Source organism: Cryptomeria japonica, chromosome 6, assembly GCF_030272615.1.
Source record: "Cryptomeria japonica chromosome 6, Sugi_1.0, whole genome shotgun sequence".
NCBI lineage: Eukaryota > Viridiplantae > Streptophyta > Pinopsida > Cupressales > Cupressaceae > Cryptomeria > Cryptomeria japonica.
In genome coordinates this window covers 453495445-453513319 of record NC_081410.1, presented here as the reverse complement: position 1 = coordinate 453513319, position 17875 = coordinate 453495445, and the positions used below count along the sequence as shown (strand labels likewise).

Here is a 17875-nt window from a genome sequence, read left to right as displayed (position 1 = left end):
AAAAAAAATTCTGTGGTTATACCTCTACAGCTGGTCATTTTTGGTGCATGTTATTGCTAGTGTGGTGGCTGGGTTTTTTGAATTACCAGTTTTTACCGTTAATATGGTTGACAAGTTGTGCAGTTAAGTTCAGCAAATTAGCATGTTGGGTTTTTTGTAAATGTTCAAAAACTGTCCATTGGTAATCAGATAATGTTTTTGGTGATTTTGCAATACATTTAGTTTGAGTTTTAATCTTTCAAGGGTGAGAACCCCAATAAAACCCCTAAACTTATTGATCAAAAAACAGATAAAGATTTTGATCATGTGATTCCCTGTACTTTTAACGTTAGTAGTTAATTTAATTCCAATATTATACTATATTATCACATTAGATTTAATCAATTATTGGATTTTCCTAATTATATATGATGTGCAAATTATAATACATCAATTAATAAAAGCAAAAGTGTTTCTAAAATTATCGATGATTAAATTAATTCAAGAGGTTTGCTTTTGCTTTCTATAGTTGAAATATGTTGAAGAGTGTAAGAAAAGTGTTTTTCTTTTAATTGATGGTCTAAATTAAGCATTTTAAAAGTAGGAAAAGTGCAGAGTTAAAATAAATAGTAGATAAACTTATTTTGCCCTAAAAACCGTAGAGAAGAGTTAAGCATTAGGAAACTCTGGTAAAAAAAATTAAAATTAAAAAGTTCCGAGTTGTTTAGAAGTGTTAACCATCAGCTTAAATTTGACAGGTAAACTATAGTGTTGATTTTAGCTTTTGGTTGTTGCCCTTTATAAATAAACAGCCATGCATGGAAATGGGTAGATATATATAGTTTTAATTAACAAAAGTTTGTTTATTCAAATTTAGCCACCAAATCCTTATTTAGGTGCATGCAACGCACCTCCTTGGGGATTTTTGAGGATCATAAATAAGGGAGAGGCGAGATAAAATACATTGTTTTACATAAATTGAGGAAGAAAAGAAGGGAAAATCAAAAAAGAAAATAAAAATTTAAGAAAAGCGAAGGAAAAAAGAAAACTCAACCAGCATCTTTCAATTAGCCTATACAATTCCTTTAAACATATTAGCAGATCTTCCTCAAATTCATGAGCTAACTTCTATGGTAGCATTGAAGTTTTCATGCTAGATTAGTTAATTTTATGGGAATCATTGACTAGGCGTGGAACCTGGTTAACTATATGGTTATTTGCTCCTTAAGCTGGCCATCAAAATTAAAGCCTACATTGTTGTAAAGAATTCTTGTTTTAAAGAAAAATTTCAGTCCTTTGTCAAAAAAAGTAGACCAGCAGTTTTTTATAACCCTTTGAAGCACTGCCAGACCAATACTTTTTCCAGAAACCCATGGTCAAACCAGTACCTTTTCTGAAAAGTGATGGTCCAGAAATCAGCATCTCAAACCATGATTGTTTTGATAACCTGTAGTCCAATGTGCTCAAAACCATAGTCCCATAGTATCTTGGACCACGGAATTTTCAAAAAAACCCAGTCCTCATATTTGGTGAAATTAGGAATTGTGACTTTCCAATATTGATTAGTTTGCATATCAAACTATGTTTATGCTATTCTATGATGTGTATGATGCTTTTATGAGTCAATTGTATTGAGAAAAGTGTAGTTGAAAACTTGAATAGAAGAAATACATTGAGCCTTATTCCCACCAAATATGTAGACAGTCCAAACTAATGGATCCAAACCTTCTACCATTACACTTTATGTGCTATTCTTTGTATGCAATATTACTTCTAGTCATTTTCCAATCTAAGCATAATCTGAGACTAAACCGAATCAAAAACGCCAAATTGTGTAAACCAAAATTGGATTATGTGAGAATTCTAGTTGATAATTGTTGAATAGCGATGAATGAATGGAATTAATGGAATGTGATAAAAAGCAAATTAGTGACATTGTGTGTAAATGATTGAACGAATTAATGTTTGGACAATATCGTATTCTGTTTTCTAAGCATTTTCAACAAACGGAATGTTGAATGACTTTTGTTGGTTATTTAACAATTTTATATGTTTTAGCTAATGTTGAAATGGAAATATGTGTGTGAGAATATTGAGACTGTGAGTCGGCTCTTATCTATCATGTATGAGCCAAAGCATATCCAAATCTATCTGGATTGAATCGATCAGTAGACCTTTTATTTGGTTGTGGATATCTATAGTATATAATTCTCTGTCTTTGTAAAAGATGACAACATAAACCCCCAACTCTGATGATGGGAATCAAACTGTAAAAGTCTCTAGCCAGAGCATTTATTTTATTGGTTCTGACTGTAGGTGGTTATGTAAAATATTCTGTTAGGTTACATAAAACTTTTGTAGTGTAAAAGATTCCGTTAAACTATAACCAAAGGAATTGTACAAAAGTCACATCAGATTAGATCCCATCAGGTTACATAAAAGATCCTCTCATGCCATCTTTCTGGATCATGGAGATCCATAGATTGCAGATATCCTAGTGGCAAATATTGCCAACAAATATTTGGAATGAGCTTGATGCTCTATGGTAAATGTCATGCCCCCACCACAGGGAAGATATCAATAAAATGGTTATATTGATAAGACTCCATCATTTTCTGCTTCTCCTAAATCTGTATCAATGCATAAGTGCACGGCAATCCATAGGCAAATGATCAAATCAACTGAGCACCGAACAAATTAAGAAGGGTTAAGGATTGTGTTACATTAACACGTGTCATCAACAATTATTAATGAGGTGAGATTATGTCAAAAAGCCGCAGGTTATGAATGAAGAGGCATGGATGTTAGGGTGGTTTCGATATATCAGTCGAGGAGCAATTTACCTATTGGGATAGGTCACCCAATATGAACAGAACTGAGATATAGAATTCATCTTGAGATCCAATCCTAATAAGGATTATCCATTATTTACTGATATCAAAAACGTATATTTTATCAATCTTATCACTCCTTGGCAATTGCATTGTGAGATCATGGAAATGATGTAGGTAGGTCCACATGAGGAGATTCATGGGCAGCAAGGTGGGGTTAGTCACCCTTCCAAGCCCTAAATAGCATTTAAGAGCAGAAAATGTGGGGTTAGGCCCCCTTCTCGGTTCTAAGTGGCTTATGAGCAGCAAGGCACGGTTAGGCCCCCTTCCCAGCTCACAGGAGCAGCAAGGCGGGGTTAGACACCCTTCCCAGCTCCTGACAAACCCTTCATGATGCGCTCCAAGGGCAGCAAGCTGGGGTTGATCCCCCTTCTTGACTCTAGGGCAATATTGGGGAGGATTGACCTCAATATTGTTACCTGCAATCCTCCCTAGTGTTAATGTTCGCATATGCTGCAGGAGATTTTAGTTTTTCCTGTGATGGTTGTATAACCATTTTGTTGATATCAGTTTGTTTCCATTCGAAGATATTGATCTCTGCATATATGAGTTCCTTCTTAGCTGGAAGAGTTTCCGGTTTCTTGTTAACTGTCATCAAACTGCATGTATGACTTGCGGCTTCATGGAAGCCTCATGCGTGCTAGCAGCGGTTTCTTTCCTCTTCGCATTTCATCCGATATAAAGATTGTCTATGTGGCTTATGTAACGGCATATATCTAACTGCTGATAAACTTATGATGTCTTTTGGCCTTCCGTCTACCTTTGGCAAGATATATTTCGAGCCTTGTCTCCTCTCTAAAAAGGTAATGTGGCTGTTTGTGCTTGAGTGAGGGGTGAAGTTCTCAAGAGAGAGTCTATATTAATATGTGATCATCCATGCTGACTGTAGTGTATAAGCTTTCAGTTGTTCTGGGATGTTATCGACTAATAGTGTTGATTGTTAAGTGTTAACAATCTTACTTAATCATTGCTTGATTAAGCTTGAGAGAATTGTATCAGATTTGTATCTTTAATAAAGGTTGATTTTTGGTGTGGCTGGGTTTTTCACCCTCAAGTGGAGGGTTTTCCCAGGATAAAATTCTGTGTATCTTGTTCTTGTGATATTTTTTTAAGTTTCCGATTTTTGTGTCTTACTTTTCTGGTTCTAACATTAACATGATATCAGAGCCAGGTTTGAGGTCGTCTCCCTCATAGGAGGTCTCAGGATTCTGGGAGGGTTGCTTGTTTATTGCTTGGTGTTATTCAAACTATGTTTTTCTGAAGACTACACCTTTCTCTAAGCTGCGACTTCATTACTTCCTATTTTAGATTTCTTGAGCGGCTCTAAAAACTCGACGGGATCTCTGCAATGCGACTAATCTTTGCATTTGCATCCTATCAGCTTGTATTTGCTGTGATCATTTATCAAATTGTTGTCATTGCTATAATCTGCAATCTTTGTTTTGTTCAAAGGAGAGAACACTCAGTATGTGGTGTATTTCCTTAATGCATACCAAAAGATTCCCGATATAAAGAACAGTGCTAGAGGAGTCTTATGAGAAGATAAGACTCGGCTACAAGACTCACTCAATAGGAACTGGCAATAAAGAGATAAGTTTCTTTTATGTTTGAATGATGTTCATGAATTTTCATAACATTGGAATAGTGAATCATTATTTATATTTGTGCTTGTTATTATAGGTGGAGGCTACACATGTTCTAGGTGCATAGCATGTGTTTGTGAACTTCCAACTGAAAACTATATTTGAGCATCATCTGAGCTATCATTATGTTTCATAATACTGGAAGTGTTGGTCACTCTACTGATGGGGGATTTGGAATTGGGGTATGCTCTAATATACTTCTTGACCACTACAACACTGAGAATATTAAAATTGAGACAAGAGGGATCTCCCAGTGAGAGGGAGTCTGACATTTCAGCTTCAGAGGGAGCTTGTCTTTTCAGCTCCAGAGGGAGTCTGACATTTCAGATTCAGAGGGAGCCTGACATCCAACTTCAAAAGGAACCTGACATTTCATTAGAGGCAACCTTGGACGAGGAGGTCAAAAGGGTGAGATCAAGTTCAGAAGAAGCCACATCACCACGAAGATTTTGTTAATGCATTCTTCTCTGTGAGAGAAGTTTGAGGTGCAAGCCCTTGTAATGCATTTTTCTCTGTGACGGAGAAATTTGAGGTGTAAGCTCTTGTATTGCATTTTTCTCTATGACGGAGAAATTTGAGGTGAAAGACCTTGTAATGCATTATCTCTGTGACTGAGAAATTTGAGGTGAAAGCCCTTGTAATGCATTTTTCTCTATGGCGGAGAAATTTGAGGTGAAAGCCCTTGTAATGCATTTTTCTCTATGACGGAGAAATTTGAGGTGAAAACCCTTGTTGCTCTTTCCACTCATCGGAGTAGCCATAGTGGATGTCATGTCGACAGACTCCATGACAACATCACATTGAGTGACTCCATGATGAGAGCTTGCGTTTATTTCACTCATGGGAGTAGCCATGATGAACATCATGTTGAGTGAATCCATGATGCTATCACGTTGAGAGAATCCGTGATAAAATGTTGCTTTTTACACACATGGGTGTAGCCATTGTGTTTGTCATGTTGAGAGACTCCATGACTTGAAAATCAGAAAATAATATCTCCTTTGCTAAGAGGGAGCGTTAATGTTTGCATACACTGCAGGATATTTTATTTTTTCCTACGATGGTTGTATAACCATTTTGTTGATATCAGTTCGTCTCTATTTGAAGATAATGATCTCTGCATATATGAGTTCCTTCTTAGCTGGAAGAGTTTCCGGTTTCTTGTTAACTGTCATCAACCTGCATGTATGACTCGCAGCTTCGTGGGAGCCTCGTGCATGCTGGCAGCGGTTTCTTTCCTCTTTGCATTTCATCCGATATAAAGATTGTCTAAGTGGCTTATGTAGTGGCATATATCTAACTGCTGATAAGCTTATGATGTCTTTTGGCCTTCCATCTACCTTCGGCAAGATATATTTCGAGCCTTGTCTTCTCTTTAAAAAGGCAATGTTGCTGTTTGTGCTTGAGTGAGGGGTGAAGTTCTCAAGAGAGAGTCTATATTAATATGTGATCATCCATGCTGACTGTAGTGTAGAAGCTTTCAGTTGTTCTGAGATGTTATCAACTTACAGTGCTGATTGTTAAGTGTTAACAATCTTGCTCAAATCATTGCTTGATTAAGCTTGAGAGCATTGTATCAGATTTGTGTCTTTAATAAAGGTTGATTTTTGGTGTGGCTGGGTTTTTCACCCTCAGGTGGAGGGTTTTCCCAAGATAAGATTCTGTGTATCTTGCTTGTGAGATTTTTTTCTAAGTTTCAGATTTCTGTGTCTTACTTTTCTGGTTCTATTATTAACACCTAGAGGCTCACTGTACGATTGACTTAGGAGATGTTGTTATTATGGATTGAAACAATTATTGTCCATGCTATGATGATCTCATTATTAATGTTGTTATAATGTATGAATTGAATATGAATAGTACTATGTTTTGAATATTGTTATGATTTGTTAATCATTAATGATTCTAACATCTATTTCAAGAGTTAATACTGTTTGCAGGTAAAGAAATCGAGGTAATCCCAAAAGAGGACATTACAGTGAAAATTTTATCAAGAATAATTATTGCTTATCATTGTAAGGATTACATTAATGATGCATGTCATAAAATTATTGTTGAGATTGATCATTTGTTGTTAAGACTCATTACTCCTTAGGGATTAATGGTTCTAGTTGACTGCCAAGAAGTTCTTTTATTCCCTGAGACTTACCTTTTTCTACTGTAAAAATAGACCATTGCTTGTCAATTAAGCTTGACCTCCTGTCATGTCCCAACTTTGAACTATAATTAAAGAAATGATAATATCATAATAATAATTAAAAAACGCAAAAGAATAAAAATATAAAAGAATATAATTAAATATAATTAAAATTTGATTGAAGTTAATGAATGATCGAAAGGCATGAAATGATAAGTTGTGACTGCCCCAAATATGAGGTATAAAAGGGAGAAGAGAACTTGTTTGAAGGGGGATAATTGGGGAAGGAGAAGTACAGATCAGATTTAAATAAGAAGTGCAGACCTGATCTTGCAAGGTTATGTCCCTTACAAAGGGTAGTTATCATGAAGAGTTGCACTCCTTCAAAGGGTGCTAATGGTGAAAGGGTGTGTTTCTTGCCAAGGGGCATACATGATGAAGAGGTGTGACCTCTCCCTCACATTGAGAGATATTAAAGAAAGGAATCAAAGCATGCAGAGGGAATAGCCATCGATCAGATCAGATCAGATCAGAACTGCTCTTAAGTTCAAGGCAGTAACATCTTTGTTCTTGGTGATATGCATGGGGGATGTGCTTAATATGTATGCTTAATATATGAAGCCTAATAACATTCTTATGCAGAATTTCATAGTAATATTAATATGATCTGCAATATGTATCATAGTAATACTTAATTACGTAATCAGAAGATCTCACGATAACCAGTCAGCAATCATGATAAGCGATAAAGTTCTACAGGGAGATTAGGTTGGTGATAACCGACCAATATAATTGTTGAGTGCATTCATTATGGTGAGCCATGTTAACATCGTGAGGGGATTATTTCCTTTCTTACTTCTCTTCCATACTTGGATCACTCTATCGAGCAGTGGCCTTCTCAAGGCAACTCAGTTAGCTACATCTAAACAACGAATCTCCAAGATAGCAACAAACAAAATAAAATAAGGAATGATTCATTATAAGGCAAGGCAATAATCAACAAAGACAGTAATTACAGTCTGAGATATCGCTTAAGGGAAACAATTACGGTGATAGTGATCATTGGTAGTGATCACAATTGGAAGCAATGCCTTATGTAAGTAACAGAGATTAATTGTAAAATAAAGAAGTAAGTATATTAAGAAAGCAATCAACATCAAGTAAGGATGACGATCATATGCATTGTATGCCGACTAAATGGAGGAAAGCGACTTGCAAAGTTTATAATTCAAAAGAACTGATTTGTAATTAAGGATCTCAGTATTAGCAATTCAAACAAATATTAATCCGATACTGTGATGACAACTGGCTTAAGGTGGTGGTTCATTTAGGAGTTACAATTCACATTGAAAAGGGCTCAGTTCAGAAATACAATTTGTGAAGGGATCGTTTAATATTCTAATCAATAAACACAATGTGGTAATGATTAAATGATGCATGTTAATAAAGCAGTAAAAAAACAACAGTTATCATAAAAACAATAATGTTTATAAAAAGGAAACAACAATTAATTTGTGAAAGGTTATGAACCTTTCACAAAGATAATATAAGTGGTTTACCTCCTTTCATGAAGAGGCACTTGAAACATATAAAAGGAAGAAGGATTCAAGTTAGAAAGGGGGAGGAGTGTTTGAGTATATGGTGTGCTTTAATAGGCAAAAATATATGCACCACGGGCCACTAATCAGAAGATGGGTTGCAGAAATAATGAAGAAAAGTATGAGATCATTATTTCCGATTTATCAAGAAGAATGTGAGGAGTTCATAACAGATTTCTATGAGGGATCATGGCTGATTTATAAATAAAATATAACAGATCTAAGAAGAAAGTATTGTTGCAGACTTATACTAGATTTGTAGAGCGACTTGAAGAGGAAAGTTGGTAGCATTAAAGATAAGATTTACCTTCTTAAGCTAAAAATTGTAATAAAATATCTTTAGTTTTGATAAATCATAAAGTTACATTTATTAATGGATTACAATTCTCACTTTACGTTAGAATTGTTGCCTCAGGACTAAATTAAGGCAAACCCCAAACAGGGACATTACACCTCCATTTATGTTTGAGTGTTGCACCTTGGTTGAATGGATTTTGTGTTTGAGAAGTGCTCAATTGTCAATGATTTTATTGTTACAGATTTGAGTTTCCTTTTATTTGAAAGGACTTGAAGAGAACTTGGCACGTGTTCATGGGCAAGTATATGAAACTATTAATGTGCATGGAACGTGGTATTGATTATCATTCTAGAGATATGCTTTCTATTAAACTAATATTCTAATATTTAGTCTATAATGGTCAACTAAGTGTTTAGGATAGACTTTAGGAATATTCTTTATTCTCTACTTTCTTAGCTGTCAATCTTATCCTTTACAAATAAATCCTTTGTATCTCTTATCAAGTAATTTAAGGAGACTTGCACTCCATTGTTAATATCGACTATCTTGTAATCATTTTGTGTTCTTATTTTCCGATATGTGTTACTAGTGAAAACAGGAAGGTTTTATGAGTTTAAGGAAAGTATCAAAATTAAGTATAGTAACCATATTGCTATGAGAACTGAGAAATTATGCGGATGAAATTTAAAAATAATATTGTTCACATCCTTTCTTATTATGTCATGTACTATGCTTTTGAATTACGTCTACAAAAGAAATATATGTTGCATATTTGTGGTTCATTGTGTGGTTAGTCAGGCACTCGTTGGGTTGGGTCATTACAGATCATCATAAATATATTTTAATTTAAAATGATAAGAGATCGTAATTTCAAAAGCATGTTAACATTGTCAAGAGTTAATCTTGCCCTTGCCACTTACATTTCTTGCTTGAGTTCCCATTATTTGGTTTCCAATAAAATAGCGTAGAGCAAAGCAATTAGTCGATGATATTGTTGTGGGAAACCTATTTTTGCTAAATGGTATTCCCTCCAATGAAAAGCCCCTATCATTCCACTGAGGAAATCAACAACTTTGGAAAAAGTGAGAAACCTCCTTCCCAAACCTTGAGGAGCCCAACTTTATAGAGGTCATAACAAATATTAACAGATAAAACGACCTCAACCAATGAGTCATATAAAAAATTTGCCCTCATAGAATTCAGTGCTTCACAAGAGTGAACAGTTAGTTTTCCCTTCATTTTTTTTTTGCCAAATTGTTGTCCCCTATACCATTTCCTATTTCTAAGGAGAATCCCTATACCATGACCCCAACTGCCCCCTGAAATAAGGGAATTTCTCCAGCCATCCCCAAAGTTTGATCATCCATCCTCAACAACTGATCCTCTGTCCCATATAGTTGTCATCCCTTCAACTTGGTGGAACATGGGAAGAATCCAAATTTTGTTTTTTGCAAGGTGTGATCCACATCTGGTTGGATGAGGTAGCCAATCACAGATAACTATTGATGCTAACTGCACAATTTGAATGGCCATCCACTGCGGGTGGATACTCTTGGAGCATCTCTCAAGTTACTTTGCCTCTAGAACTGATTATAGAATTTAAGCTCTATATTGCAAATACTTTTTGCCTGTCTAAAACCAGTTTTCAAATAAGCACCATTTATAATGAGGAGAAAGCATTTTACAGGCCCAGCTTCCTTTTTTCTAATTTTTTATTAACTTCAAAAACAAGTAAATTGATCCATTTGCCCATCACTTTATTCAATCGAATGGAAAGCAAGTTTCTTGATTTACAGTAGGTCTTGCAAAAATTCAATAGACAGGTAACTCCCTCTGCAATTTGACCCATGTCTACCTCATATGCTCTATGATTAATTAACACTTTTTGTCCAAAATATTATTGAACATATTGTTTGAATATGCTTCAGAATTTAGATTTCCGATCTGTTTCCTTTGCACCCTAATTTTCTGAAAATAAAGCATGTGGAGTCTACTGTCAAACTGCTAATGTTAAGCAATCAGATTTTCATGAACTAAATGCTGGTGAATCCATTGTGCTCATACTTCATACACAACACAGGCTTAGATGCCCATCATTGAACATTCCAGGAAATGGAAGGAAGCAAAACCTCAAAATAAAACTGCAGGCTGGATTTCTTGTTTCCTATGGTTCTATAGCCCATTGCTCGTTATGAATGTATCTTATTCCAATTGAATATGGTCTTGTTAGTATTCTATGAGAAAAACAACCCCCAACCAGACCTAGCAGCCATATAACTTAAGGTGCATTTTGTTGAAGGATAAAATCTCAAAAAGGTTTGAATCCCCAATAAGTATTTTGGTTTAGGTATGGGCCTTGAATAAATCTCGAGCCTCGCATAATAAAACGTAAAAATCGAAATGAAGCTCCCCTGTTGCATTGTATATTACAAAACGTCCTTATGCCTAAAGGATAAGGAAAAACTTAAAAGGCTCAATCTTTTTGTCTTCCTATATTTCCAATTAATCTTACACCTGACAAACACAGTCAGAAACCTAAAACAACCCAATCTGATGCAATAGTTAGATATTAGTGCACGAAGAGTTTCACCGAGGAATATGCCAACTGTATTTTATTGAAATTTGAAATAATCAAAATGATGCTCAAGCACTGCTAAGCCATGTTAATCCAATTGAAGGGTAGGTTTCTAAAACATCAAACCTAACGATCTGGGTTTGCACCCTAAAATCTGGTTCCAGATTAGCAACGCTGTGGGTTCAAAAAAGTGCCTAATGAACCTTCCAGGCCTCACAGTTATTATCCATGTGAAGTCAACTCCTACATCCAACAGTTTTTTCCCATTTTCACGTTCTTCATAATAAACATAAATTATAAACAGCAAGAGTTAGGTGCTCTTCTCACGTTTCCCTAATAAACGTTCATTGCAAGTACCAATATAAACATGGAAAACAACAAGTAGGTGCACTGTGATTACCTTTCCTCGGGACTAAAGTCCGGGGATTTTGAATCGGACGTAATAGGGTCTTCATCCTTGGCCTTAGCATCGTTGAAATTAGACCATAACTTTTTCAAGACAGGGTAAGCCGAGAGTGCAGTAATAGCAAACCAGAGGCGGCGAGCACCGAAACCGGGAGGAGCAGTCCAGGCGAATCGAACCTTAGACCTCATTCCAAGACAAATCAAGCCAGCCCACTTGGGTTTCCACGACCAACCCACAATAAGACCTATCATGACGGCCAGCCATAAGGGCATTAGACCTAGTATCACATCCAGAAATGTCTCCAAAACTGCAGGTTTTCGGAAAAAATTATATACGCCAACACCCATTTGATCCATCTCCACTATCCAATTCTCTAATTCTGCTATTATCGCACGGTTCGGATACCGAGCTCTGTCTCAGACTATTCAACCCCTTTTAATTCCTTTGAATTTTGGCACCTTGTGTCTGTGGGGTGCTGAGATTTGGTCACAGGCGAGAAGATTCGGATCCAACAAAAGAAGTTTGCTATATCCTCTCTGTCCACTGCTAACAGACAAACTCGTAAATACCTTCTCTTGATGACATGGCCTCTGGTGAGGACAGAAAGGTCACATGGTCAGGAGCCGGAACCGAAGCCCCGCGTGTTGGTGACAGGTAGCGAAGTGTGATTGGTCAATTGTTCTGAAAGAAAGTTCGTCCGTTGATGGAGTAGTCAAGCCAAGTCTCTAGCCTCTGATAGTTACATTCTTCGGTGACGGCTTCTGAGTACTAACATTTAGGGCGATAGGGCGAGAGATCTATTTTTTAGTGGGTGCTCTGAGGAAATATATAAATTGATAGTTGAGATTGAAAATTACCATCAAATAAGTTTAAACCGTCGAATCTGTAAGGAATATATGATTGTGATCAAAAAGCTTATTATTATTTTATAATAGATTTATAATTAAATTAGCATATTTATCTTTAAAAAAATTATGTAAAATATGTGAGACGATGAGAGAGATTTAATTAAGTTTATTTGAAAGCTTTCTTTTAACAATTAAAATTAAAAAAATAGTGAAAAAGATGATTTCAAATTCTATTAAGATTGTCCTAATGAAGAGAATACCTACTTTCATATTGCTACATATCAAATATTAATTGTACGATAAATTAATTAAACATTAATAAATTTGATCAAATATTATAAAAGAAAGTTGGGACACTTTTCAATCATTATTTTTATTTTATTATTTGAATTACGTGAAAGACATCAAATTTTACAAGCATTAAAATGATTTCAAAACTTTAAAAAAAAACCATTCTATATAAGTGGAAACAAGCAGTAGGTATGGAGGCTTAAATCTTCTTCTTTTTTTTATCGATGAAACGCTGAAGCCAAGAATATTACATATTAATATATAAGTTTTAAAAGTAAACATAGCATGAAATAACGAATTCTGCCATTACAAACATAAACCCAAAAAAACCCTAAAGTCCCATATTGGTTCAATCTATTACAAATGTATATAAATATTGTGCTTAAGATTTTGCTAGAAGTATTGCTAGAAATTAACTGGAGACCAAAATTTGAAGGATCTGCCTAAAACAAAACATAGGATATCTTCATCTGTATTCTTTTTCATAAAAAGGGAGAATAGAAAGCATTATCTCAAACCCGAACATTTGAAGAAGATGAACCTACTCCTACAAGAGCCCCATGATGGCCTGTGGACGCATTTCCTAGCTGGATGAAAATAATGTGTGGCTGGATAGGGATGCACTCCTCTGCATCACATGGTTTTGGTCCTTGCTCTTCAAATATCTCCTAAAGCTCATCCACCCACCCATCAACCCTATCTTGATCATCAAATGAAGTTATTCCATCGGTTGCCAAGTAGTCCCTTATCCAGTTCTCTCCTTCATTTTTCCTAAGCTAGAATAATTTCATTAAGATATCCACATTTTTGTTGATTCCAAACTTCCTTGCTTGAAAGGGCTTCATATCTTCTATAACCAAAATAGGAAATCAAGGTGGTGGTTTGTCGTCCCAAATTGTACCCATGTAATCTTTAGGTAGAGGAATGGATATGTTTTCGTCTATATTTCTTAAAACCCTTTCCGAGTCACCCAACAAGCCTTCCTTAAAGACCTTTCTACAAAGCTTCTTTGTTTTTCTTTTGCCAATCCAACATGAAGGAGAGTGGCTATAAACATAGCTAAAATTTCCATGTTTACTTTGTATTTATGTTCCACTGAAATAAAATCTTCTCCTAGAATCCTCTTAACCACCCTAATGACCAAAAAATGGGAATAATTCATGACTTCTTGTATTCTTCTTTCCTTTATTTCGCCAAAGAAGACCATCTGCCTTTTGGAGGCTAGTAGACGATTAGAGGATTCCATCATCACTACTAAATTCTCTTACTCTTCCATAAACGTATGATTCCCTCCTTGACAACTTGAGTAGAATAATTTTGAAGTTTTTAAAAATAGTGAAGCAAATTGGTTTAAAATCTTGGAAGGAAAGCTAATAAATGTATTAACTCTTACTTGCATTTGTATCCATCACTCTCTTGCCAAGTTTTAAATTTTAGTTGCTCCAATTAAAGTTCATTGACTTGATAGCTAAGGAGATGGAACAATTAATCACCACCTCTGCTGACTTGAAACATTTACTTGGCTAAAATAGATACAGTTATCCATCACTTCCATCAAATGCCAACCTATACTCCAACCTTGAGGAAAATCTGATGCAATCAACTCATCTGCTAACAATTTCAACTAACTTTGCTTTTGCTTGTGGGATGACATTTTCAAGATATAAAAAATTTAGATAGTCTAGCCACCTAGGGACTACTATCTATCTCAACCACCTTGGCTAAAGCATTTTTGTACAAGTAGTCTCGATTCGTTGTCATTCACTAGCCTAAACTCCACCTCAATTTTGAATATAATGTGATCGATCTCAGAACATGTTGACATCCAACTGGCAATGTTTTAGTCTGAGAAAATTCAAATTCCAAATATTCAAAAATATTACCACTTGGGAAGCCTGCCCAGAATGTCCTTTAACCTAACTCTTTCCTAGGATTACCATACTCTAGACTTTCATTAATTTGAAGAATTTGACATAAATAAATTGGGCATAGTCTTCAAATATTAATCAACTCAGATTTTAAAATGCTTTCCGAGCTTTACTTTACTTCCCTAACTTCTTATTTTATAATAAAATAAGATGAGTTGATTGAATTCCAAATGTTGGATCCAGCTTCAATGACCTTGTTTTCCATACAAATCCTATGATCTATATATAATCTATGAGCTATATTAGCCATCTTGGTAATATGGCTATGAAGGAACCCGCTAACTTGTTTGTTGTTTATTCCATCAGCTCCCATATTCGCCAATTGATCCGCTAGTCCATTTGATTCTCTATAGATATGATTAATTGTTAAAGCTTCAAAAAAAACTAAAAGATATAATGCCCTACCTAGGAATGAGTTCAACCTCCAATTTGGGGTTACTCCAGTTCTAAGGGCATTTATGATTATTGTTGAATCTCCTTCAATTTCCACCTTCTTGATTCCTAATTCTCTACAAATTAAAAGACCTTCTATCACTGCTTTAAATTCTACTATATTATTTGTATCAATTTCTAAAGATTTAGCCTGCTTAGCAACTAAAATTCCTTCCCAAGAATGAACTATGCAGCCTGCTCCTAAAGCTCTCGGGTTTCCTCAAAAGGCTCCATTAAAGTTTAACTTATGCCATCCTACTTTAGGAAGAGTCCACATGCATTGCCTTATGTTTATCTTGGATATTTCTCCCCACTTACCAACATAGGGTAGTTTCTTTGGCCCAAACCATCTACCCCTCATCTTGTCATCCCAATTGGAGAACTAAGTTGATTTTGAAACATAGGTTGATAGTTTACTATTAACCACCTCGACTACAGTTGCTTCCATCTTGTTTAATAGGGCCTCCCAATACATTCTTTTATCCTGAAATATCCTATGGTTTCTTTCCTTCCATATTTCCCAAATTAAAATAGAAAGAGAAGAAATCCACATAATTCCATATAAAATTGATGAGAATAATCTAGGCCACCCTTGAAACATACTCATAATGTCATTGGGAAGAGCAGTTATCCAACCCAATCCTGCACATAACCATTTCCAACATCTAAAGGCAAAGGGGTAGCTTAGTAAAATATGATCAGCTATCTCTTCACTCTGTTCACATAAGATACAGATGGATGGACCAGTAAACCAGGTAACATCCTAAACCATTCTATAGTTAAACTCTTCCTTGAAGGGTTGCCCAAGTGAAAATACTTGCCTTTGGTAAACACATTTATCCCAACATAGTTGAATTGAAATCTCAGTCTTTTAAAAAAGTTATTTTTCAACTATTACTCTATATCCATCTTTGGGGTTATAGTTTCTTGATTTTGCTCATTTCCAAATCATAATGTATGATCCATTATAAAAAGAGATTGATATGTTCTTCAAAATCTTCTTGAGTTGGGATATATCTTCTCTCCTAACAGGGATATCTTGGAGCTTTCTCCACCACCATCCCAAAGAGGGATCTTTGTAATAAAATTCAATGTAGTCTCTGACATGAATTCCCTAATTTCTTTCACAAATTTCTCTGATATTGTTGACATCCATCATTTTGTCAATAGTTGGGTAACCCCCCCAAGAGTTTGACCAGAAAAGGGCCCTTCGACCATCTACTACATCCTAGGAGATATGTTATGTAAACAATTCTTTGCATTTTAATATAAAGTTTCAAACCCTAGACCCTTTTGGGGGGTTTTGAGTCCTAAAGAAACCTTCCAGACAGACTATCTTCTAAGTATTTACTTTTAAGAATTTTGACCAATTTCAACTGAGAATCCTTATACAATTTCCAAACTAACTTGGCTCCCAATGCTTTATTTTTCCACAACTAATTTCTCAAACCAACTCCTCCTAATTTTGTAGGTCTATAAATCTTTTCCCATGCACTCAACACTGTTGTTTTCTTCTCCACCATACCCTACTATTAAAAGGATATCATCTTCTTCACTAACTTTACATATGCTCCTATTGAGAGAGATAAACAAGACATCGAGGAAATTGGAAGAGCGGAAAGAACAACCTTCAACATAGTGATTCTCCCTGGCCACAAAAGCCACTTAGTCTTCCATGATTCCATTTTTCTATCCATTTTTTCACCAATTGGATCCCATACTTTGGTAGTCCTCAATCCTTTGTCTAAGGGCAATCCTAGATATGAACAAGGGAGTTTTCCAGCCTTGAAACCCAAAAGAGCTAATCTCTCTCTCTCTCTCTCTCTCTCTCTCTCTCTCTCTCTCTCTCTCTCTCTCTCTCTCTCTCTCTCTCTCTCTCTCTTCTCTCTCTCTCTCTCTCTCTCTCTCTCTCTCTCTCTCTTTGTGTTAGTCTTTACATTAAAGAAGACTGATTTACCTGTTGGCTTGATGCAATTGAATAAATTTGAATAATTTTCCTTAATTTGTTTGTCTCTTTTCTATCAGCAAATCCAAAAAGTATAGTATCATCTGCAAATTGTTGATGAGAAACTACCTCAACCACAATAGTTATCTTGATACCTCCAAGAAGACCATCTTGTTGAGCTCTTCTCGGAGACCTCCCTAGTGCCTTTGCCATTATTATAAAGAGGAAGGGGGATATAGGATCCCCTTGGCGAAGACCTCTAGAAATTTCAAAAAAAATTGTTGGAGTTCCATTAAATAGAACTAAAAACCAAAGACTAGAGATTTTGTAAACAATTAGATTTATCCATTCTCTCGAGAATCCAAAAGCTTCTAGACATTTACATAAAAACCTTCAATCAACCCGTTGGTTGAAAAAATTTCAAACTAGAATAGTTTGTAAAATTGTGGTTTCAACCATAGCAACACGAGATTGAATCTCTCCTAATTCTTAAGGGAAGGCTCCCCCTGTGATTCACTACTCTATTCTAATAAAATAAGATACAAAATTTTAACTCCTATTCTAACATGGGTGGTACATCATCCTATCTTCTTTTTTTAAGATAGATGTTATTATTTTCCTCTCTTTTCAGGAAAGAATTTACAATATAGAGCAACAATAATTCTTACAATTTCTCTGTTACAAACTAACTTGGAAAGAAAGAACAATATAATATAGATAAATAAAGAAGCAAAGTGTCCATAAAGGTGCATAGTCCTTTGTTGCTTCTTCAGGACAAGAAAGAATGCTTAAGCTCGAAGTCTTAAATTCATTGTTGTCCTATCAACCTCTTCCAAATTCTTTTGTAACCCAATGAGTTAACTAAGAAAATAAAGACAAATCTCAAAGTCTCTAAACTAATTCT

At 35.4% G+C, this 17875-nt stretch overlaps 1 protein-coding gene across 2 annotated transcripts in view; it reads right to left on the bottom strand.

Moving 5' to 3' along the window:
• Nucleotides 1-12362, bottom strand: part of LOC131051004 (uncharacterized) — an 87583-nt gene extending 75221 nt beyond the window's left edge. For both annotated transcript variants that reach the window (XR_009107064.2, XM_057985327.2), the window contains exon 1: nt 11522-12362. Coding sequence is in view for 1 of the 2 variants with exons in the window: in XM_057985327.2 (XP_057841310.1) it covers nt 11522-11883 (362 nt within the window). In the remaining variant the exon portion in view is untranslated. The remainder of the gene's footprint in view (nt 1-11521) is intronic.
• Between the last annotated feature and the right edge of the window lie 5513 nt (nt 12363-17875).